The sequence below is a fragment of the Platalea leucorodia genome, assembly GCF_965183815.1.
Source record: "Platalea leucorodia genome assembly, chromosome: 2".
NCBI lineage: Eukaryota > Metazoa > Chordata > Aves > Pelecaniformes > Threskiornithidae > Platalea > Platalea leucorodia.
In genome coordinates, this window is record NC_138824.1 from 72,311,873 (window position 1) to 72,331,685 (window position 19,813).

Consider the following 19,813-nt stretch of genomic DNA (forward strand, 5'->3'; position numbering starts at 1 on the left):
TTTGGGACTGGAGCTAGCCTGTCTTAGACCAGGCTCAAGTACCTCTGCATAGCACTGCACCCTCACAGCTGGTCATGCCCCTTCCTGATCACCAAGGGCTTGATTTAACCTGGCTGAAACAGCAGCCTGAAGGTGCCTAACAAAACTCCACCTCCGCTAGCAAGTAGGACTGACTTCTTCAGCAAAACCAGCCTACTTGTGGTAGTGCTCCAGCACAGAAGATGACAGACCCTCCCAGGTCAAACTCTACAGCGGACACAATGCACCAGCTCTTTGCCACCAAAATCATTCCTCACAAACAAGCAGCAGCTTTTCTTCAGAAGCTGAACAGCCTGATACAAGGCCATGACCGGCCAAATGCTAGCTACTCCAAGTGAAGGGCTAAGTTACTATTAATGCCAGACTGGGAAGTCACTTTGCAATATGGATGGTCATTTATTTATTGTTTTATCATGACACATAAAATGCTACGGCTGCAATACCAAAATATGGTGTCACTTATAAAATACCAGTATTATTAATGCGGTGGTAAGATACTGTTAACATTTACAGAGAGGTGTATAATAATTCGATAGTCTTGCCTAATGGTTTGCTCCAGTGACAAACACCCTGGCAAGCAGATGATGGATGGAATACAGTGCCTGTTTATTATCATGGTTTTTCCTCCTTGATTACTGAATGGCCTATAATGATATTAATAATTGTTGCTGAATCTAATCCTTTTGAATATGGTAGATAAGTCCTTTGCTTTTACAGTATGTGTCAGAATAAAAGAGAAGCATCTGAAAAATACAGAGACGGCATTTCCTTACAAAATGAGATGAAAAAATAAAACAATATAAATGGAACTTTCAAGTGTTTCTTTTTATATTTAAAGCTCTTATTTCAATATACTGTATTTAAACATTCTTAAATAATCATTCTGTACCTTTGATTTTCTGTTTCATCTTTGGAAACAAATAGAGTAATCTCACTATAAATGTGTGCAAATAGAAAATATATAAATATATTTAAGGCCCATGTCATAAAAAGGTGGTCTCAGAATTGTCACTTTTACAATGATCAGCTGGGGTCCCTTTCATTTTGTCCTGCAAGTTATTCGAGCTCTCTTCTTTTAAGCCTTTGAAGTCCACATGCAAAGAAGAGCCAAGCACACACATACTGTCCTGTGTTTCATTTTGTAAACTGCTTGATGACACCTGTAAAACAGTCCCAATGCGACTGAACAGTGGAGTTGATGTGATCCATTTCAACAAACTGAAGTCTGCTTGGTCAACTGCTGAGCTCCATGGGAATGTTGCTCCCACAGGCAACGACTCCATCTCTGAAGTGCCATGTCTAACTTCATGAAATCCCATGGACCTTTCCAGACTACTTGCTGATGAGGCAAGTTTGTTGTCCCCATACAACACTGCACTCTGGGGAGAGGCAGCCACAGTCTGATCTGTTTTATGTTCTGCCTTTGTGTGCTCTTGGAAAAGTGACTCACTTGTTTGAGGAGATGTTGGCAAAGGTGTGCTTTGGTTATAAGCCTTATGACAATCGCTAGCATTTGAGCCAAAGCTTGGTGAGAAGCCGTCTGCAAAGGGTTGTGTCTGACGCATTGTCTCCTTTACATTCAACTTGGTCAGAAGCTGGGTGCGAATCTCTTCGGACAGTTTACTCAACTGGCGTCCAAGCTGAAGCTGCGTTGGGAATAGTGTTCCCTGAAGGGTTCTGTACAGAAATCTGCAAGAGGAGAATGTGCACGTGAAAAGAACTGAAAGAAGAAAGTATCCAAGATATTGTTAAGAGAAAATATCCAAGACAAAAGTACAACACAGAAAAATGAGAGAGTTTTATGTGCCTTTCTTATGTTTGACACAAGAAAGCTTGCAGACGAAAACCTCTGAATGCTGTGCTAATATTTTGATTAATAACAAGCAGTGTAATAAATCTGTGCCTTTAGACGGTCTTTCATCTTTCCTGATGAGGAATCAAAGGCAGGCCTCCTACATCCATAAGCAGGCAAGTAAGTCCACAACATAATATCAGAATTTCTGTACTGTGCATGCTATGGGAGGATGGGTTGAATCTGGAAGCATCATGGAAAACCTCACAGGGTAGCAAATCTCTGCATGGCCAGGAGGTTCAACCAACAGTCTACAATTATCCCACTCCTGCGGTCTATGGCCAGGAGCTGTGGTCTGTTCCTGTGGTCAGGAGCACAGAAAAGGTTAGACAACCTGACTTCATATAATCAGCTGCTGCAAAAAATTGACTTGGCTGGTAAGGCAAAAAGAAAGCGAGGGAGCGGAAAAAGAAATGTTTCTTGCCCTCTCAACCATATGCATAAAGTGCTTTCATATGTGAGAAAAGATACAATACCTGGGCAGCAATGCAACGACTGGTGATATAATGCAAGTGAAATAGAACATAGGATCTCCCATCAGCCTTTCCATAGTCCAGTAGGGATTGGATGGAGGATGGCATACTGGGCAGGAAGCATTGTAAACCAGAGCCACAAAGAAAAATAAAAGGATACTGAAGATGCAAGATGACCAGTGGAGAAAAGTCTAGAACAAAAAACCAACAAAAGAATAATGATTCTTTACATTCTGAGGAATTTGCTGTGATTCTGAATTAATAGTTCTTAATTTCTGGAGCCAAATCCATGCACAGCAAAGAGTTTAGAGCCTTGTATTTTCAGAAATTCTTATTATAGATACAACACTACAAAGCTGTTCGCAGATCACAGTTTAAAACCTTTTTCGTGTTTGCTTAAAATGCTTGCTAAAAATAGAATGTGCTGAGCGGATGAAACGACCATGTTCTGTTTTTGAAGAATGGCACTAAGAAAAGAATTACGTATATGCCAGCAAGTTTCTATGCAGGCTGTGGGTACCTTACCCAAGTTTTGGTTTCTATAGCCAAATGTAGTATGATGGTGAAAAGAGCTATTGTGGTGATGGGAGTTCCCCAGGAGAAGATATCCACCTCCGAATCATAGTAAGTCTGTAAAGAAGGAGACAGAATTTAGCCCAAGCTGTGTTGCCAGTTCTCCTCAGAATGCTTGAAATAGAATGGCTTACACCAAACACTTACAAAATAGGGGATGAAGAAGCAAACCAGGCTTTGATACATAGCATCAATCATGTTCATCCAAAACATGTGTGGTTGGTACTCCTGTGGCACAAAAAAAGTTAAGAAAATCAGAGCCTAATGAAAGTGCTGTTTGCTGGGATAGGTATTTTGAGGGGGATATTCTAAGGGCCACTTTTAAGGGCTTTTACAAATAGCTTCACAACTTTGCCCATCAGTTAGATACCCTCGGGGATGAAGTATGAAGAGTCAACCTGCAAGTCGCTCTGTTCTGGGAGGACACTTCTGCCTTTTTTTTTTTTCCCCCTGGCAGAGGGTGTAATTTGAATCTGACATTCAGGCCAGCAACATTTATGAAGGTGCCCAGCTTTATGCACTACAGTTAGACCACTGATTGATTTCAGGAGGAGCTCTCTGAGGTATAAGCACATGAATAAATGCGCTTTACATCATGTACTTAAATGCACAGAGTATTTATTCACAAGAGAGAAAACAGAAAATGCACACATAGTTAGAAAAGAAGATCCACAACAACGATCTTTAGTAAGCAATGCAGCAATGTATGCTATGTTATAAATACATAAATAAACATATATATATATACACACACACATATATCTGTGTGTACAAAACTGCTTGCTAAGAAACAATATTAAACTAACATTGTGGTTTAAAAAAAATATACAATTGTGGGGGTATGGATGATCATATACAAGACCTGGATATAAGGAAAAAGAGTTTTTAAATGACAAAATATTTATTTATTTAATTTTGGGATATAGGCTACGTCTGCAACCACTGGGCTCATCAGGGCTCTTTACCTCTATGGACAATAGGCTATGCAGCCTAAAAATGAGAATTGAGAGATGCTTAGAAACAATTCTAGTGTTCTTTGGCTCACTGAAATAACATGCGGTTAAGCATTGGAACAGGCGGCTCAGAGGGACTGCAGAATCTCCATTCACTCAAAACTGGACTAGATAAAGACCCAAGCAACCTTATCTAGCTTTGAAGCTGTTTTGAGCTGGGGGCTGGATCAGATGCCTCCAGAGGTCCTTTCCAACCTAGACTACTCTATAATACTATAGGCTTTGAATTGCTGTTATCTTTTTGAAAGATACCCTACCTGAAGCAGGATTTTTGGCAAGCTTTAAAAATGCCTTTTTAGGTAACTATTCAGAGAAAATGCTCACTAGATTTTGAACAAACTTAGAATGGTCCCTGGGCTTGCCTATGAGAAATATTTGTACTGTGAACCTTGGAGACTTCTCCCCTCAGTTTGGCAGCTGAAGACAGGCAGACACAACTTCCCAACAAGCTTAAGCCATTACCAGGTTTCTAGCACCTTAAAAATGTGCAAGAAAGGAAGGTATTAATGTCACAGATCTTTAAACTGCAATGCACTGGAACAGAAGAAATGCAGAAAATGGAAAACAACAGCTGGGTGGAAAAGAGAATTTGGACTAAAACACTAGAAATAAGTTATTGTAAAATTCTCCTTTCACCTTTCCAGGACAGTGTCTAGCAATGTCACTGGCTGTGTAGAGTACCAAATGCAGGTGTACAGTTAGAGGCAAAAGACACTCACTGTCTCCGCTCAGAGGGCACAATGTCAGATCCTTTTAAGCAAGGCTTTTGCCTTGGCAGCAATGCCTCAATATGGATAGTCTTGACTAGCAGAAATATCTTCCCACAGTACACTGTAGCTGTAATTACCAGAAATGGTTTGGCTTGAATCCCTCCTGCAATTTCTTCTATCTTCGTTGTACAATTCAAGCAGATGGGGACAAGGTGTTTTCAACAGACATTTCAGCTGCTGAATCTGTCATCTGCTGGTGACTACTTCCCTCAGACTCTAGGTCTATCGACCTCCCTGCTTACTCCTAAAGCCATCTTTCTCTTCTGACTGTTTGTAAAGGGCTGGGGCCTGAAATTTTGATTAAGTACTGTGAGGTTACTCTGTGAAAGTCTACTCTAGTCTACAAGGTATGGTCTCCTTTACTTTTGTGGTTATTTGTGAGCCTGGACCATGAGGGAGGTGTTCAGCTTAGGGTGACTTAGAGCATCCAGCTTCTCTCCTGTTACATATTTCAAAATATAGGTGTTTTTTTGTTGTTGTTTGTTTTAAATGTAGTTTTGGTGTTTAGATACTTTGACTCAGATGAGAAATATAACGAAATAATAATAGTTACTTCTCAGACTGTTTTTATCAGTCATCCACCCTTTGGGAGCTGGGTTGGTTTTCAGTTGAAACTAAAGACATCTAGGAAAAAAATTACAAAAAGCGAGAAGTTTTTACCTCCATATTCTGGCCACTTTTATAAAGCTGAGGTACAGCAATTAACAATTCAGCTGGCACGTCCTTATCCAGCACGCCGGTAACCAGTTGTGGAAGAGAAGAGAAGAGTAAATTAAAGAAGATGAGATACCACTGATCAACCATTGACGAGCCAGAGAACCCGCAGTAGAACTGGTACCAGAAGAGAAGGGCCACAAACATCTGAAACAGAACGAGACATACTGTAAATATGACAAGATAAGCAGGATCATCATCCCACTGTGTTCTCAAAGCATTCTAATTCCAGTGCTGCAAGGACTTATCTATGGATGCTAAACACGTGAGCAATCCTTCTAAGGATACCTGGTCTTTAACTCACTGTTCCTAGTGCCTGAACCACTTAGCTAAGCTGCAAACGTTTGGCACACCTGCAAGTCTTTGTGCTGCTGGAACCTCAGATCTCAGGTGTCAGGGATGACTTCACACAAAATTAACTTTCAGTTCAAATGAAACTCTGAGGTGGAATTTAAATAACTGTAAAAAGCTCTCCCAACCATCACTCTAGGTATATGAGTACTGATCTGATAGCCCTTACATTACTATCTTAAGAATAAGCATTTCCATAATAATATTCTCTGCTGGCTTGAGATGTTTTGTCCCAGATGTTTGTTTCTGGTCTACAATAGGTAAATGCAGAGCCTTTTTGCAAAACCATCATGAAACTAGCAGCAGGAGCAAGTCTAGTAAAGCTGTCTTAAGTATTCTATCTCTTTGTTTTGAAATTCAGCAAATTAGTAGTGCTGTAAAGATCCCCCAGCCTCCCTTACTCTTCAGCTGTATAAAGAAATCAGCTGCAGTGGGATTGTTCATGTAGTTGGGTTGGAATCACCCAAGAAGCGACAAACTACACAACTCGTTTCTTCTACAATCTCTGCAGCATGGAGAATCCAGAGGTTTTTAGGGCTCAGGAGAGGTGCTGATCTCACCTGTGAGTGGGGATTTGAGGCCCAGAAAAGGGCAGGCAGCTTCCTAGGGAAGGAAATAAATTCCCACGCTTGGTCCTCCTAAACCGGCAATTTTTATTATTCTTTGTAAAGTGATTAACACTAACCGGAAGGCAACCAGATAAACCTTGGCAACTGTCCCTCGAGGGTTTTCCTCATTTTAACCACGAAGAAGGGAAATGACATGACCTCTCCTTTCACTTCCTCTTCTTTTTGTATTCTTTTTTCAAAAGCTTTCAGCAAACTGGAGTATGTTAACCCTTCATCATTTTTATACAGAGGAAAATATAGATCTGTTCTATCTGTACGCCAAAATGTGGTTGAAATTTAAACATAGGAGAAAAAAAAACAGCTATGGTCTGCTTAGTCAGTGAAAACTGCTACAAGGGGAGTAAGCCTATCATCTCGAGAAGGGGAACTGCCACAGAATAAGAGGCTCAGTCCTGCTGTACGTAAATGTATATATATGTGTATATATATAGTATATATATGTTCAAGCAATGTTTGCATACTACGTTGAAGTGGCTTGCGTATCAGCAGCAACATAGGTCTCACTGTTTGTGAGTCCATACTATAAACTACCTATTTAAAGTTAAATGGTAGTATTTTTTCAAGGATCACCTGTAGAAATGTTTCTATAAATATACTTCAGGAAAAGTATCTTCCTCTGGCCAAAACAAGACTGAGTTACCAGAGCTTCCCTCTTCAGTACAGTTGGTTGGGAGATGGCAATTTCATTTCAAAACTGAACAGATTTTGAAATTTATTTCCTTTCCACACCCAAAACCCAACAAAACTTCCTGAGTCTTTTCTCAAAATGGAATTGCAATAAATAAGTGAATTTAGATACTCTTCTCTCACTCAATTGAAATAAACAAAATGCAGCTAATCCTGGACCTAAGAAATTTTTCTCTCTAGAGCCTTGCTAAAATTAACCTGTCTTGGAAACAGTTTGGCTCTGACAAAAATGGGTAGTTTGGTGAAAATACAGTCAGCTGAAAATTTTCCTACCACCTCTAGTATGGGTCTCAGCAGTGCTGTCAAAGAAAGCTGTACAAATAAAAGACATTTCAGTAACTAAGCTTAAATCAGATTTTTTTCCCTTGGAATTCTATTTTGGATTAAACAAGTGTTTAATTTAATTTCAAATATAATGTTCCCTCTTGCTTCTGTGCATTACCCCCCTGAAATAGTCAAAACAAATTTACATAAAAATTGAATTAGATTTTAAATTACAAATATTTCCTTTTCCCCCCCTAGATGAGACTGTCTTATGAATGTGGCCCCAGACAGAATTTCTCAGTGAATGGAGTATATGTCAAAAAATGTCCAGTGCTGTCTTGCAGAGGTAATGTATAAAGGGGAAGAAGCAGTGCATGCTTTTGCAGGTAGGATTTTGTTTACATGAAATCCCTTTTCATCAAGCTCAGATATTTCCAGTCATGCTATGTTTATCTTATATTTTACTTGTCTTTTTATTATCTCCACCAAGCCAAACATCTTCTTGGATAAGTCATCCCAGTTTCCAAATGGCTTTTGCAGCAATTTGGAATTTAAACTTTGAGTTAGATAGATAGGTTCTAGTGGAGAATGGAAAATTTCATCTGAGCAAATGGGGGAAAAAACACTTGAGGAAACAGAAAACTTGCAGAACATTTGCAATGTAGCTATCTTGACTCTCTGCGGAGAATCATCAAGAACAGTCTCCTTGCAAAAGGATCAGGGGCTCACATCTTTCATTTTTGAATATTCTTTCCTTAAGGGCAGGCACTGTGTCAGACATATTCATCTCTATATGCTGGATACCACACTACAGTTTTAGAGTCAGTAGCAACAAGTGTTGCTCAGAAAGCTCTCAAGGCTGCCAAAGCAGAGCCAACACAAAGAGATTTCTTCAGTTATATTCTAGCCTTGAGGCAGCAGCTTCTGAAAATGTCTTTCTAAAAATGGCATGAGAAATAATACTCGTAATCAAGGGGAGTTGTACCAAAGGAAATGGAAGATTTTACAAGAGCTGAACAAAAATGTAGATGTATAAACAACATCTCTGGCTGCTGATTGCTGGAATGTCTTATGTGTATTACTTCTCTTTTTTTTAATTTTAACGTAAAATGGCTCTGCATACACTTCTTGGAAGTTCAGATTCAGTACTGTCAAGCGGTATCTTGGAAACATACAGCACTGGGGGTGGGAGTACAGACATTCAGCACCATTCAGGACCAAGCCTTAAAACTCAGGCATTTGAACACCAGCACATATTTCACTGTTGTGTTTCAACAGGTGGCTCTCCACTCAGTGCAGCATTATTTAAATCTGCTTGCTATTTCAAACTCAGGCAGCAGTTCAGATTGTCCAAGTCCCTTCTTTCTTTTGTGTCTGGAAGGATGCTTGCATGCAGTTTCTGATCAGACCACAGAAGGTATTTCAACATGCTTGTGTTAACACAAAGATGCTTTATTAATTCTTTAGCTCCTATACGTATTCCTATGATGTTCAAAATTTTGAGCAAATGATGGTCTTTTCCTGATAAAATACCTACCTTCAGATTGAGGTCAGACGGGGGTTAGTCACGCCAAAAGGAATTTGCATTAAAAAGTTGCCACTGATTAAAAAAATTGAGGTTTAGATTGAATTTGGAAAGCAACTTCTACAAAACTGAGAGCTGCTTTTTCCCCCGATATTGAGGATAAAATCCAGTCTCCTGCTCACAGTTCACACATTGTCCTCTGGAGCAAACAGAGGTCTGAGAGCTCTGGCTCTCCTCTTTTTCCTGCTTCTTCCTACCCCTTGCTCCCAAGGTGATTTGTAGGTGCTGCAAGTGAGCAGATCTGTGTGCCTGCCAGTGATTCCCACCCAGCTGATGGAATTCCTGGTTGTCTTGTTAGCCAGTTTTCAATCAATCAATCAATCATCTTTGTACTCCAGGATCAATGGAAAGGGCCTTTGTTAGGGCCAAGGAGTTGAGCTGCTACTGGCTCAGTGCCCAGTACTGGACTAACTCCTGTTTCGTACACCAGGGAGGAAATGCAGACCCGTAGTCTGTTCTCTACCACGGTGTGCTTTCTAATGAACTCCTTTGGTTAGTTGGGAGTAAGATAAATCAAGAAAAAACGTTCCCAGTCTCTGCATCTGAGACACAGAGAGGACTCAAATTATCTCAAGTCACTAGGGAATATGTAGAATGATTCATAAGCAACAATGAGATAGGGTGAGGAAGAGAAAACACACTCAACTGCTACTCTGGACCAATGCTGGATGGCTTTGGCATTAAAGACTCCCGTGTCTAGCCAGCTAAATTCTGCAAAACTGCTCTATAAAGAAACTTTTCTTAAGCAGTGCTTGTTATTTCTGTTACCTAATTCGCACATTCAGCAGCACACTGTAGCTGTTATGGAATGGGTCCTGTATTTCTGCAAATGGCAGCCAGCTGTCTTTCAACTTTGCAAATTTCTTTGCAGCTTATTTATAAACTATTTGAAGGCTGACCTAATGCTCACTCAGCACAAAATAAACCCTGGAAACATGTGGTGGCATAAAGCTGCCAAGTCAAACACTTACTGCATTTTTGTAGAAGAAATACAGCACCATGTTGGCGAGCCGGGAATAACACCAGTGGCCATGGACAAGCAAAAGCTTCTCCAAATGCCGGAACCTTGGGATTGCAAAGTCGCTTGCCATCACCGCCTTTAATGAAGAAAAGTTGGAATCATTATTGTAAAGTGTCACTTTTAACACCAACAGTGAATCTAGTCGTCTTCTCAACTCATACAGTCAATGGAAATTGTACTGATGACGAATGAAATCCATTACAGTGCATGTGAAATGCAGCTATTGCTGCATTGATTTGGAATACCCGTGAGCAAACCCGGCAGCTTGGCAGAACATGCAAGGCGACCCGGTCTTTGCCCAGAGGAGATTACAGTCCACTTTCCAGATGGTGACAAGCAGCAGCAAAAAGTGAGAGGTGGGAGAATGGCTGGCAATTGCAGTTGGATGAGCATGAAGGCTCTGGGCCCGTGTATGAACATCTTTGTGGCTGTAACGTCTTTCTCTGTAAAAACTACGGGGTACTTACAGGGCAAAATGAATTTCCAGAGAATAAAATAAGAAAAGCACAATTAAGTGGTTGCATCATAATTACTGGACTTTAAAAGACAAAACAATAAAAATATTAGTTTTAATTACATTTGCAATCCTGGCTTATAAAGTTTACTTGGCTGTTCTGAGATATCAGTATTCTGAGGATTTTTGAAATTGCTTGTTTTCTAAAACTGTGTATGAAAAAATCACACTAGTTGAGACTCCTCTGGGACTGTGCAGACTGCCAAATCACATTGACAAAATGAATCACCCAGTTTCTCTCTACTTCTGACTAAAATTCAGGGTACTGTACATCTAGATGAGACCTTCTTGTAAATGATGGTGTTATAACAGTTGTATCATGATTTTCTTTATCCCTAGGATCACATTAAGATTTCATTTAATATTATTTTACATTTCTTTTTCTATTTTGATATCAACCTTCTTTTCACAGTTCAGCAAAAACATGAGGAAAGGTGAAAACCTCCAAAGGAGCAGTGTTTTCCTCACACTCTACCGGGTATATTTTGCCTGTATTTTTAAATGAGAGACATCTTTCCTTTTAATTTTTCCTAATTCTCTTTCTTGGTAAATCATCAAAAGAGCTCAGTTTTCCCAAGTAAGTGCTTGTAGAAGCTATTAAAATAAACTCTAAAACAGTATGCAAGAGAAGGTGTAATAACGCATTGTAATTTAAGCAGTTGATATATATAAGCACTGGGACATTTTTTAACATGTTGACACATCCCGGGATTTCTCAGGTATGGCGATACACTTGTTATAGCCTCCCTGCACAGAACAGTCTGATTTGTCTTGCAGACATACAGCTATCTTGCCGTTTGAGAACAGAGCTGTGCTATGTCTACTTTCTTGTCCTCCACCCCATCTCAGCCTATTCCAATGTTAAAACAAAACCGTTAGCTTCTTTTCATTTGTGCTCCTAACATAGTACTTCACAACACATTGTGAGAAATGTTGGAGTTTTTTTCTTTTTTATTCCATACTGATTACAGTGAGGAACATGGTGAGGAAGATAGTGTTATCCAATTACATTTGCATGTTTATTTTGTCTCAAAATATCCCCTTGATTTTCACATTTTTATTTTTTCTTCCAGCTTTTTCACAGGAAAAAGTGATTCATGCTCCACATGCTTCCACAGAATGTGGAAAGAAAATAAATCAGAGAGTATTGCCATTTTAGACATCTAAATGCTCAACGCCTTCTGAGTACCTGCATGTATAAGATTCTGACAGTTGTTCATAGTGAAGAGGCCTGCATGGTTCCTTAGGACCTTGCAGTAAAGCAAGGGATCTAGACACATTTTCCATTCCTTTAGAAAAAAACAGGTAGTTTAATGGGTTAATGAGCTTTCAGATTTGAATACACCGCAAAAGCCAGGGGCATTTGGCAAGTGGTTATTGTAAGTGTATGAGCTCAACTGAAAGTGGCATAATGGGGAGAGGAGTAAAAAAAATGCTATGAGCACTATATGTCTGCATTAGGAAAAAAAGTGATATGAATTAATACATAGATTATAGGAGCTGCTAAGTGCATAAGAGATGATAAGACCCAAGGAGTTTGGGACAGATTTTTTTGAATTGATAGGCTTGGAGGGGACCCCACAAAAACAGTCTCCTCTGAGCTCTCTGGAGCCTGGACTGCCTGCAGAGTGATGCTGCAGAAGTTATGCAAAGCTCTCGGAGCCTGGTGAAGGCTGTGGAACCACAAATACACTTGGTATCAGCTTAATCCAAGACTTCCTTTTCTCCTGCCCTCTCCAGCCACCAAAGTCAGACTCATACGGTCTATGGCTGGGATGCTATATGCACAGTCAATCTGTGAATATTTTTGTGGTAGCTTCTTTCCAGACTAATTTACAGCTGCTAACATGTTTGGAGAAGCATTTTTAATGGATCGCAGGCCTGAAATCTGTCTGTTTGAAGAGTGCTGATGGACATCCATTTGCCCTAGAGATTACTTTGAACCCACTGGATGATTACAAGAAGTTGAACAAGTGTAATAGCTCTGCTGGGTCAGGCTGAAGCCCATCTTCACTAGTATCCAGCCTCCAACAACGGCCAAAAGAGGATGCCTTCGGAAAAGCATATGAATAAATAAGAAAAACATCTGCTGACTTTCCTCCAGAGTACTGTCCTAGCTTCTGGTCATCTGCATGTCAGAAAATGCACAAAGTTGACATCCAAGTTCATAGCTCAGTTAAATTTTTGTTTCATAAATTTGTGTGCTGACCCAAATAAATTACAATATTCATGAAACTCCATGGAATAAAATCCTACAGCCAACTTGTGCACTGTGTGAAAGAAGCCCTTCTTCCCCTTTGAGCAAAACATCTAGCCAGTGTTGCAAAAAATGCAATGTGGGTCAGAGAACCACCCACTGGTAACTAAGTTAGATTTAGTCCTGAGGATGGAAACACTTCCCATCTTCTCTAAAGAGCTCTTTGTCATATACTCAGCTACTCTGTTTTCTCATGCAATCAGTCTGCACCCAGCCCAAATACAAGGTAGGTTGTGGAAACGAGGTATCTTCCTCATTCTCTGTGTCCTACTGCCACGTCTGGTGCTAACACTGCAACTGAACTGCACTGGCAGTAGAGGAGGCAGAGGTAATAGGTAATACATCCTATACATATACATCCTGTCTTCTGGGGATGGGAGAAGTGCCTCTAATACAGCGGTAAATACAGTAATCACAGGCTGAATACATCCAGAAGAGTACAAGGCAAGTCCCCTTATCTTGCTGTTCCCTGTGGCAGGAAATGAGGAGAAAACCAAGACCTGGAATAGTGTGTAGGGAGCAGTGGTTCTGCCAAGGGCTGCAATTTTCTCTTTCTTCACTGTTCTGCTGTCTGAATAGGCTGAGTGAGTGAGATGTGTGGGTGGCTGGGCTAAGCATCACCACCACACCACGCAAATAAGCTGCATCAGCTGGATGGGCTTGTGCAGCTACCCCACAGGAGAACGATACCCAAGCAATACAGGAGAGAGGACAATAAAAGCGAGAAAGAATAAGGTGAACCTTTATTTCCTAAATAATGCATAGCTGAGCTTTTTTCCTCCTTTAAACCAGTATTTAATAAATGATTTCTTAAAACATATTGCTTAGAGGGATCTGATAAGTTGAATTTTCTGAGAAGCTAGCATGTTTAAACTCACCGCAGATCTGAGAACAAACACAAGCTCAAACTCAAGCTGAAAGCATCCTTACAATGCGCAACTGGCACTCCTGGGCACAACTTGCCGGTTCTCCTTTATTTGTGCTGGCTATTCAAAGGCAGCTTGGTCAAGCTGACATACGGGGATTGCCTATTTCACCCTTTCATGGGAGTGCTTTTCAGTGAATGAGCAACATTACCTGCATGCCTTCCTGACCAGAGATTCCCACGCCAACATCTGCCACTTGGATCATGCTGACATCATTAGCACCATCACCTAAAGATGACAAGATATAGTTTTGTTGTCACTAGTAGACTGGGAAAAGTTAGCAGCAGCAAAGCAAAGGAAAACCAGTTGTTACTGAGTGTTGGTTGAGTACAGTAAGGGACGTGTACTGAGTGTTGGGTGAGTATAGCAAGGGAGATGTGAGGTAGGAAGGGATCCATCTTTGGAATATAAGGTCCAAAGCTTGGCAAAGCTGCCAAGACATTCTGATCTTTGTAGACTTTTATCATGGAAAAGTAAAAATAAAACAAATCCCTCTCTTTTTAGTAAGACCTAAAATTCAAGTATCTGGCCTGAACTGCACAAATACTAAAACACTGGAAGGCTGAGAATGAGCTTCCCAATACTTCTGCTTCCTGATTAACAGTCTGCCTGCAATCAGGTATGACTAAGAATAAAATGTACAAGGAGGCCTAAAGCCAATGAGAATGTCTACATAGCAAAAAACACAATAAAGTTAAAAAGCAGATGAATTCTTGACTTGGGTTGACCAGTCCGAGATTTTTAATACGCTCATCACAGGTAGATTTAACTGCAATGGTTGCACAGTCACCATCCCTTGCTCTGCTTCCAGTTGTGATACCACAAGTGATAGGTGCCATAGAAAGGATACCAGAATGGGACACGTATCTACTTCTTAACCTCTTAAATTTACAGCCAGTGTGCTAGTGGAAAATGAAACTATGTTAGCTGATGGAAAGACATGTGGTTTTAAACTTCAGTGGCTGAGGTGTACATTCACATCTCACTCCAGTTTCCCTGCTGTTGGCACATGTAAGAGTGGTATCTGCTCACCTGACAAAGCTGATGTCTTTGTGGCTGTGCAACACAACGCCAAGTTAGCTCATGTTGGTTAAAAGAGAGGATGTATACAGCTAGGCTTTTAAGCCAGAGCAGGGGCTTGTGTTCAACGCACAGGCTCAAGACGCTCAGAAAGAATGAAAACACAAGCTGCCCAGTCTCCACTAGTGTTTTTAAGCATTCTGGATAATTCAAGTTAACCAGCCAGACGTTTTTGACAACATGCAAATGATTATGTCCACAGTCAGTCAGCAAAAGATATAAATTCAGTATGAGGAAGGCACATTTGAGCTAGATATAATATAGTGAGCATGAGGATTATTATAATCAGCACACATTTGGTGATGTGGATGTCACAGGAGTCTGGCAATTATTATATATACTTAGGGTTTCTCACAGGTAGATCCAACCCACATGTGTTGCTGCTATGATTAATCAAGACAGGTAGATGAAAGCTAGTGTGTTTGTGACAATATATGCTGCAATCATATCTTCTAATGCAACATGAGCCTAAACTTGAGATAGGGAAAGAAGAGATCATTGACTTTTCTTATGTAAAAATCATGCAAACATGGAAGATGCTGCCAGATTTAAAACAGGGTGACTGACAAAATCTCCCCTTTGCCAACTGAGCAATTAGCTGGGAAGAAGTGTAAGCACTGGCATGAGGCCAGTCGTAAAACCGTTCTCTATACTGACAAGGCCAACTCATATCCTATGCTGTACGGCCGACTTGTGATGAAAAATGCAGGACCTTGACTTTAAACACGATTGGAGGAAACAACACTGAGCACAATGTTGTTCTGTGTAATACAGTGATTGCAAAATGGTGTTCTGCACAGCATCAGCTAACCCAATTCTTCACAGCTGTGTTCGGACATGCCACAACCTCATAGCATACCTGGGTCCTGATTACCTAACTTCTGTAGGAAGAAATCCCAAATACTGCTCCAGAGTTCTATCTTGGTTTTGAATAAATATGTTAGAGTAAATATGTTAGAGTTGTCTGACACATTTTCAGACAAAACTGGAAGGCTATTTGAGTTGTGAGGCAGCTGGAAGGATCCTATTGCAAGTCAAAAAATCAAAATTCTCAAGGCACACATCCGGGCAGGCTAGTTTAAACAGAGATATTTACCTATTGCCAAGGTCATTGCTTTGAGTTTGTCTCTGACCAGTTTCACTACCATGCTCTTTTGGAGTGGGGTAGAGCGACAACACAGTACTGAACGGCATCGCTTGGCTAGCGCAAGAAATTTATCTTCTAGTGTAGGTTCCAGGGCATAAGCTAGAGTCCTTCCATCAATCACTAGGCCCAAGCTGGAAAGCACAGGGGAAGAGGGTGGATAGAAAGGAGTGAACCCAACAGTCATGTTTCCAGTAGCTTCGTCTATTGTGTTGTTTGAAAATTTAGACTCTACGCATTGCAGACACTGTTCCAGCAAGACAGCACATGTCTCCTGAAAAAAAATTAAAAATAAATACACTTAAGAGAAAAGAACATATATTCAAATGTTTGTGTTTGCTGTATATTTAGGCATAAGGAATATGGGGAATATGTTATATTTGCTGCACTGTTAAAGTTTTAATTTCTAATAATCTTCTTTTCTATTTGCTCTAAACACACATAATTCTTGCAGAAGATATGACAACAATGAGGACTCGAAAGGCTTTAAAATCTAATTCCTCTTTAACATGCAGTATTGTATGCTAAACTAATTTCTTTTAGCTCCTTCTCAGAATAACAGTGCTGGGAAATGATATAATCAGTATCAGTACCAAGTTAAGCATGGTGATGAACACAATGTACACGCCTACAACTCAGATCAAATAGTTATGCATTGTTAGAGGCCAATTAAAGGTTATTTAAGCTGATTTCTCTCTCCTAGCCATACTCAACTAAAAGATGTTATTGAGAATATATGAACATTTAAAATGAAATGCTATTGGTCTTACAGCAAAGTATGACAAAAAAGAAAGATCATGGAAAATCAATTTACCAGTTCAGTTGATACACTCAAGAATGGAAAATGCTGTTATCTTTTCTTCCTTTTCGAAAGAAACTGGAGCTCGATACTGCTGGCCTACCTCTCCTCTGCTGATCTGAAGTCCAATTTTATCACCCCATTAAAGGACTATAGCACTATCAGTCTGGTTCCTTGTATGCTAGATCGTATCAGTAAACTCTTTGTGACTGTCTGCTTGCAACAAGTTGAGCACAGGAAAGATCAGTAATTCAGAAGAATTAGAAAAGGTCTGTTAGGAAGCAAGGCATTACTGTAGATCTGGTTTTGTGACTCTCACTGTTAGCATTGAAATTTAAGTATTGCTTCTATCTCCAGAGAAAAAGCCAGCTGAGAAAACATGAATGACTGAGTTATCTAAATAGTACATTTCAGTGGTGTAAAGTAAAGCACAAATTCTCAATAGGTAATCAATTGTTTTCTTCCTCAACACATGTTTAAGAACAGGTTGCTTTTGGAGACCCATTAGCGCCAATAAGCAAAACAAGGGACATTTTGAGAATGCATACCAAGGAAAGGCATTTATGCTGCTATGGCATATTTTCCTTCATGGCGGAGCCCACTACACACAGTTACATGTCTTCAATAAGTTTATGATACATGACACTATGACTTAGAAGCATGATTCACTGAAAAGTATTCAAAGACATGTCCTACCTGAAAATTACGGATGAAGCAGGCAAAGAAGAAAAAAAAAAGAGGGAAAGGAAAAAAAAGCCATCAAACTTTTAATTGTACAAGTTGAAAATAAAGCAAAGCTAGTTCACAAATCAACTTGTGTACTGGATCTGCTTACTGGTGATTCAGCATTCAAAGTGATGATTTCTTCATCGTGATCTAGTAGCTTGCAGGCATATGCAATATTAACAGCTGTTTCTTGCTTGTCTCCAGTAAGAACCCAAATCTGCAACCCAGCTTTGCGCAAGTTTGCAATGGTTTCTGGAACACCATCCTGTAAACGATCTTCAATGCCAGTTGCACCTAAGCACACAGAAAAAGCAAAATACTGCACATTAAATAAACACTTAGGGTTCACCTCAAATTGTAAGTTTGGATTTTTCAAAAAAAACCAGCAGTCACTTTTATTGGGAAATAGCTAAACTACCAATGGTTGCAAGATTTGGGCAGCTTTTTTGGGGTATCGAGAGCGAGGAGCAGAAAGTAGCTGGGGTAATCATCTGCATCAACAGTCAACAAAAAATCCAGAATTCAAAACTTCAAAAGCCATCTGATGTCCCTTCTAGTCTCAGAGATTCACAAGGCTGATGTATCTTTTCTTATTTTCTTTCTGCTCTGTATCTTCACCATTTCTTCTGAATGTTGCTAGAGAAGATATTGTTGCTTCTAGGAGATCATTTCAGTTCTTAAGGGTCTTAACTGCCTTTCCTCAACTAGAAGAGACTGGGTCACTAGAGATTTCTCCCTTTTGAAGGGGAATGACAGCAGGACTGCAGCTTGGCAACAGCACATTAGGCTGCAGACATAAACCTTTTCCTGCCTTGTTGCTGCTCTTTGCTTTTGCAGAAAGACACTGGTTGCCAAATGAGATATAGCAGAGAATAAATCCTAAATCTGTTGACCATGATGTGAAAGTAAAATGTGGCTTTTCCACGCTTTCAATGTTTCTTTCTACCTGTTTATAAGAGACTGAGTATCTTTCCTATGCTTTCATAAATCAATTGACAGAGACAAGATTTTCAAATACTGTAGCAAAAGCCGCTCAGGACCAAGTTCAGTGTCACCACTGATCTGTCAGCACTCCACTGAGTTTCAGAGAGGCTTCAAAGTGAGGAAATGTAAGCCCTCACTACTAGAGAATGAGGAGGTGACAGACATGCAAGTTACCTGGAACAACAGGAAAAGCAAAGTAAACTTTTCTCAGCTATTTGTTATTCGTATGGATGTTCCTTGAAAAAAACACTTTAGCAACGTAAGTCCACCTGAAGTCTGAGCACCAGTCATGTAGGTGGAAACACATTCTTAGGGCAATGTCAGGAAAGCTATTATTATCCAAACAGTGTACAAAGGAAAAGATATTCCTTTTCCAGACTCACTTTTTTATTTCCACAACCTAATCATAACTGATCATTGCGAGATACAAACCAAAGTATGAGGTTCTTGGGGAATGACTGAACGGGTAGTTTACTTCTGGCTAGAGCTCACTTATCTGCTGGCAGCTCAATTTAGCTTTTCTATTTTTCCCTTCCTCCCAGAGTGCAGCCAGAGCCAACAGGCACAACCATGGTGGGATCTTCCTGAGTAATGTGGTCCAAATTAGTCACCTCATGCTCCCCTTTAAGTCAGAGGAGAGAAACAGATAGTTCAAGGACGTGATTCATCTAATCCTAAAGCGGGTATCTAAGACCAAATGAATGGCACTTTCTTTTTTTGTCTCTCCATTGTTTATATGGGGAGCCTTAGAGATCTGTAGTAGATACATCAGAAGTTGGGTGAGGTGGATCTCATCTCCCAGAGACAGGCATGTTGGCAATTAGCGAAGGTTGTTTTCTCCAAGAGTGTTATGGCTGTCCCTGTTTCTTTGCCAGAGAAAGCAGTTGGATGCTTGGAGTAATAATGAATATATACACATTTTAGAGTCCCAGTGCTTTCAACATCTCAACTCCGCAGAGGGTATGACTTAGTTCTTGGAATACATTTTACATACACTGATTTTAACTGCATCATCATGAAGTACTGCAGTCCTGTTCCACAGAATACACAGGCCCTGAGTGCATGAGCCAAACCTGATGTATATAAGAGTTGATGCCTCTCACAAATGCAGTTTATGAGCTTTGCTCTCTGGTGCCCCTGCAGTCATGGAAGTCTCTGACATGTTGAAGTGGCACTAAACTAACGAAATTCTGTAGTCAGTTTGGGCCAATTTCTCCTCCTGTTTACAGCAGCAGTTCTCATTTACGATATTGTGTCAAATTCATCCCTGGTATTACTCCACTCATTTCACTAGTGATAAAATTATGGCAGGAGCAAGGAAAACAGGGTATGTCTGTTATGTTAATTATATCCCATTCCTTTGTGGTGCTGCACATGACAGCCACGACAAAGTCCAAAAGAAGCCAATTTCT

At 40.1% G+C, this 19,813-nt stretch overlaps 1 protein-coding gene across 1 annotated transcript in view; it reads right to left on the reverse strand.

The window, feature by feature from the left end:
* Window positions 1–1,022: 1,022 nt before the first annotated feature.
* ATP10A (ATPase phospholipid transporting 10A (putative)) overlaps window positions 1,023–19,813 on the reverse strand; it is a gene marked incomplete at its 3' end in the record, with an annotated part of 117,149 nt that continues 98,358 nt past the window's right edge. The window contains exons 11-19 of the mRNA XM_082336270.1: window positions 17,527–17,711; window positions 15,845–16,166; window positions 13,820–13,896; window positions 9,922–10,047; window positions 5,381–5,581; window positions 3,085–3,165; window positions 2,890–2,994; window positions 2,368–2,555; window positions 1,023–1,728 (exon numbers count right to left, since the gene is read on the reverse strand). Coding sequence (XP_082192396.1) covers window positions 1,023–1,728; window positions 2,368–2,555; window positions 2,890–2,994; window positions 3,085–3,165; window positions 5,381–5,581; window positions 9,922–10,047; window positions 13,820–13,896; window positions 15,845–16,166; window positions 17,527–17,711 — 1,991 coding nt within the window. The remainder of the gene's footprint in view (window positions 1,729–2,367; window positions 2,556–2,889; window positions 2,995–3,084; window positions 3,166–5,380; window positions 5,582–9,921; window positions 10,048–13,819; window positions 13,897–15,844; window positions 16,167–17,526; window positions 17,712–19,813) is intronic.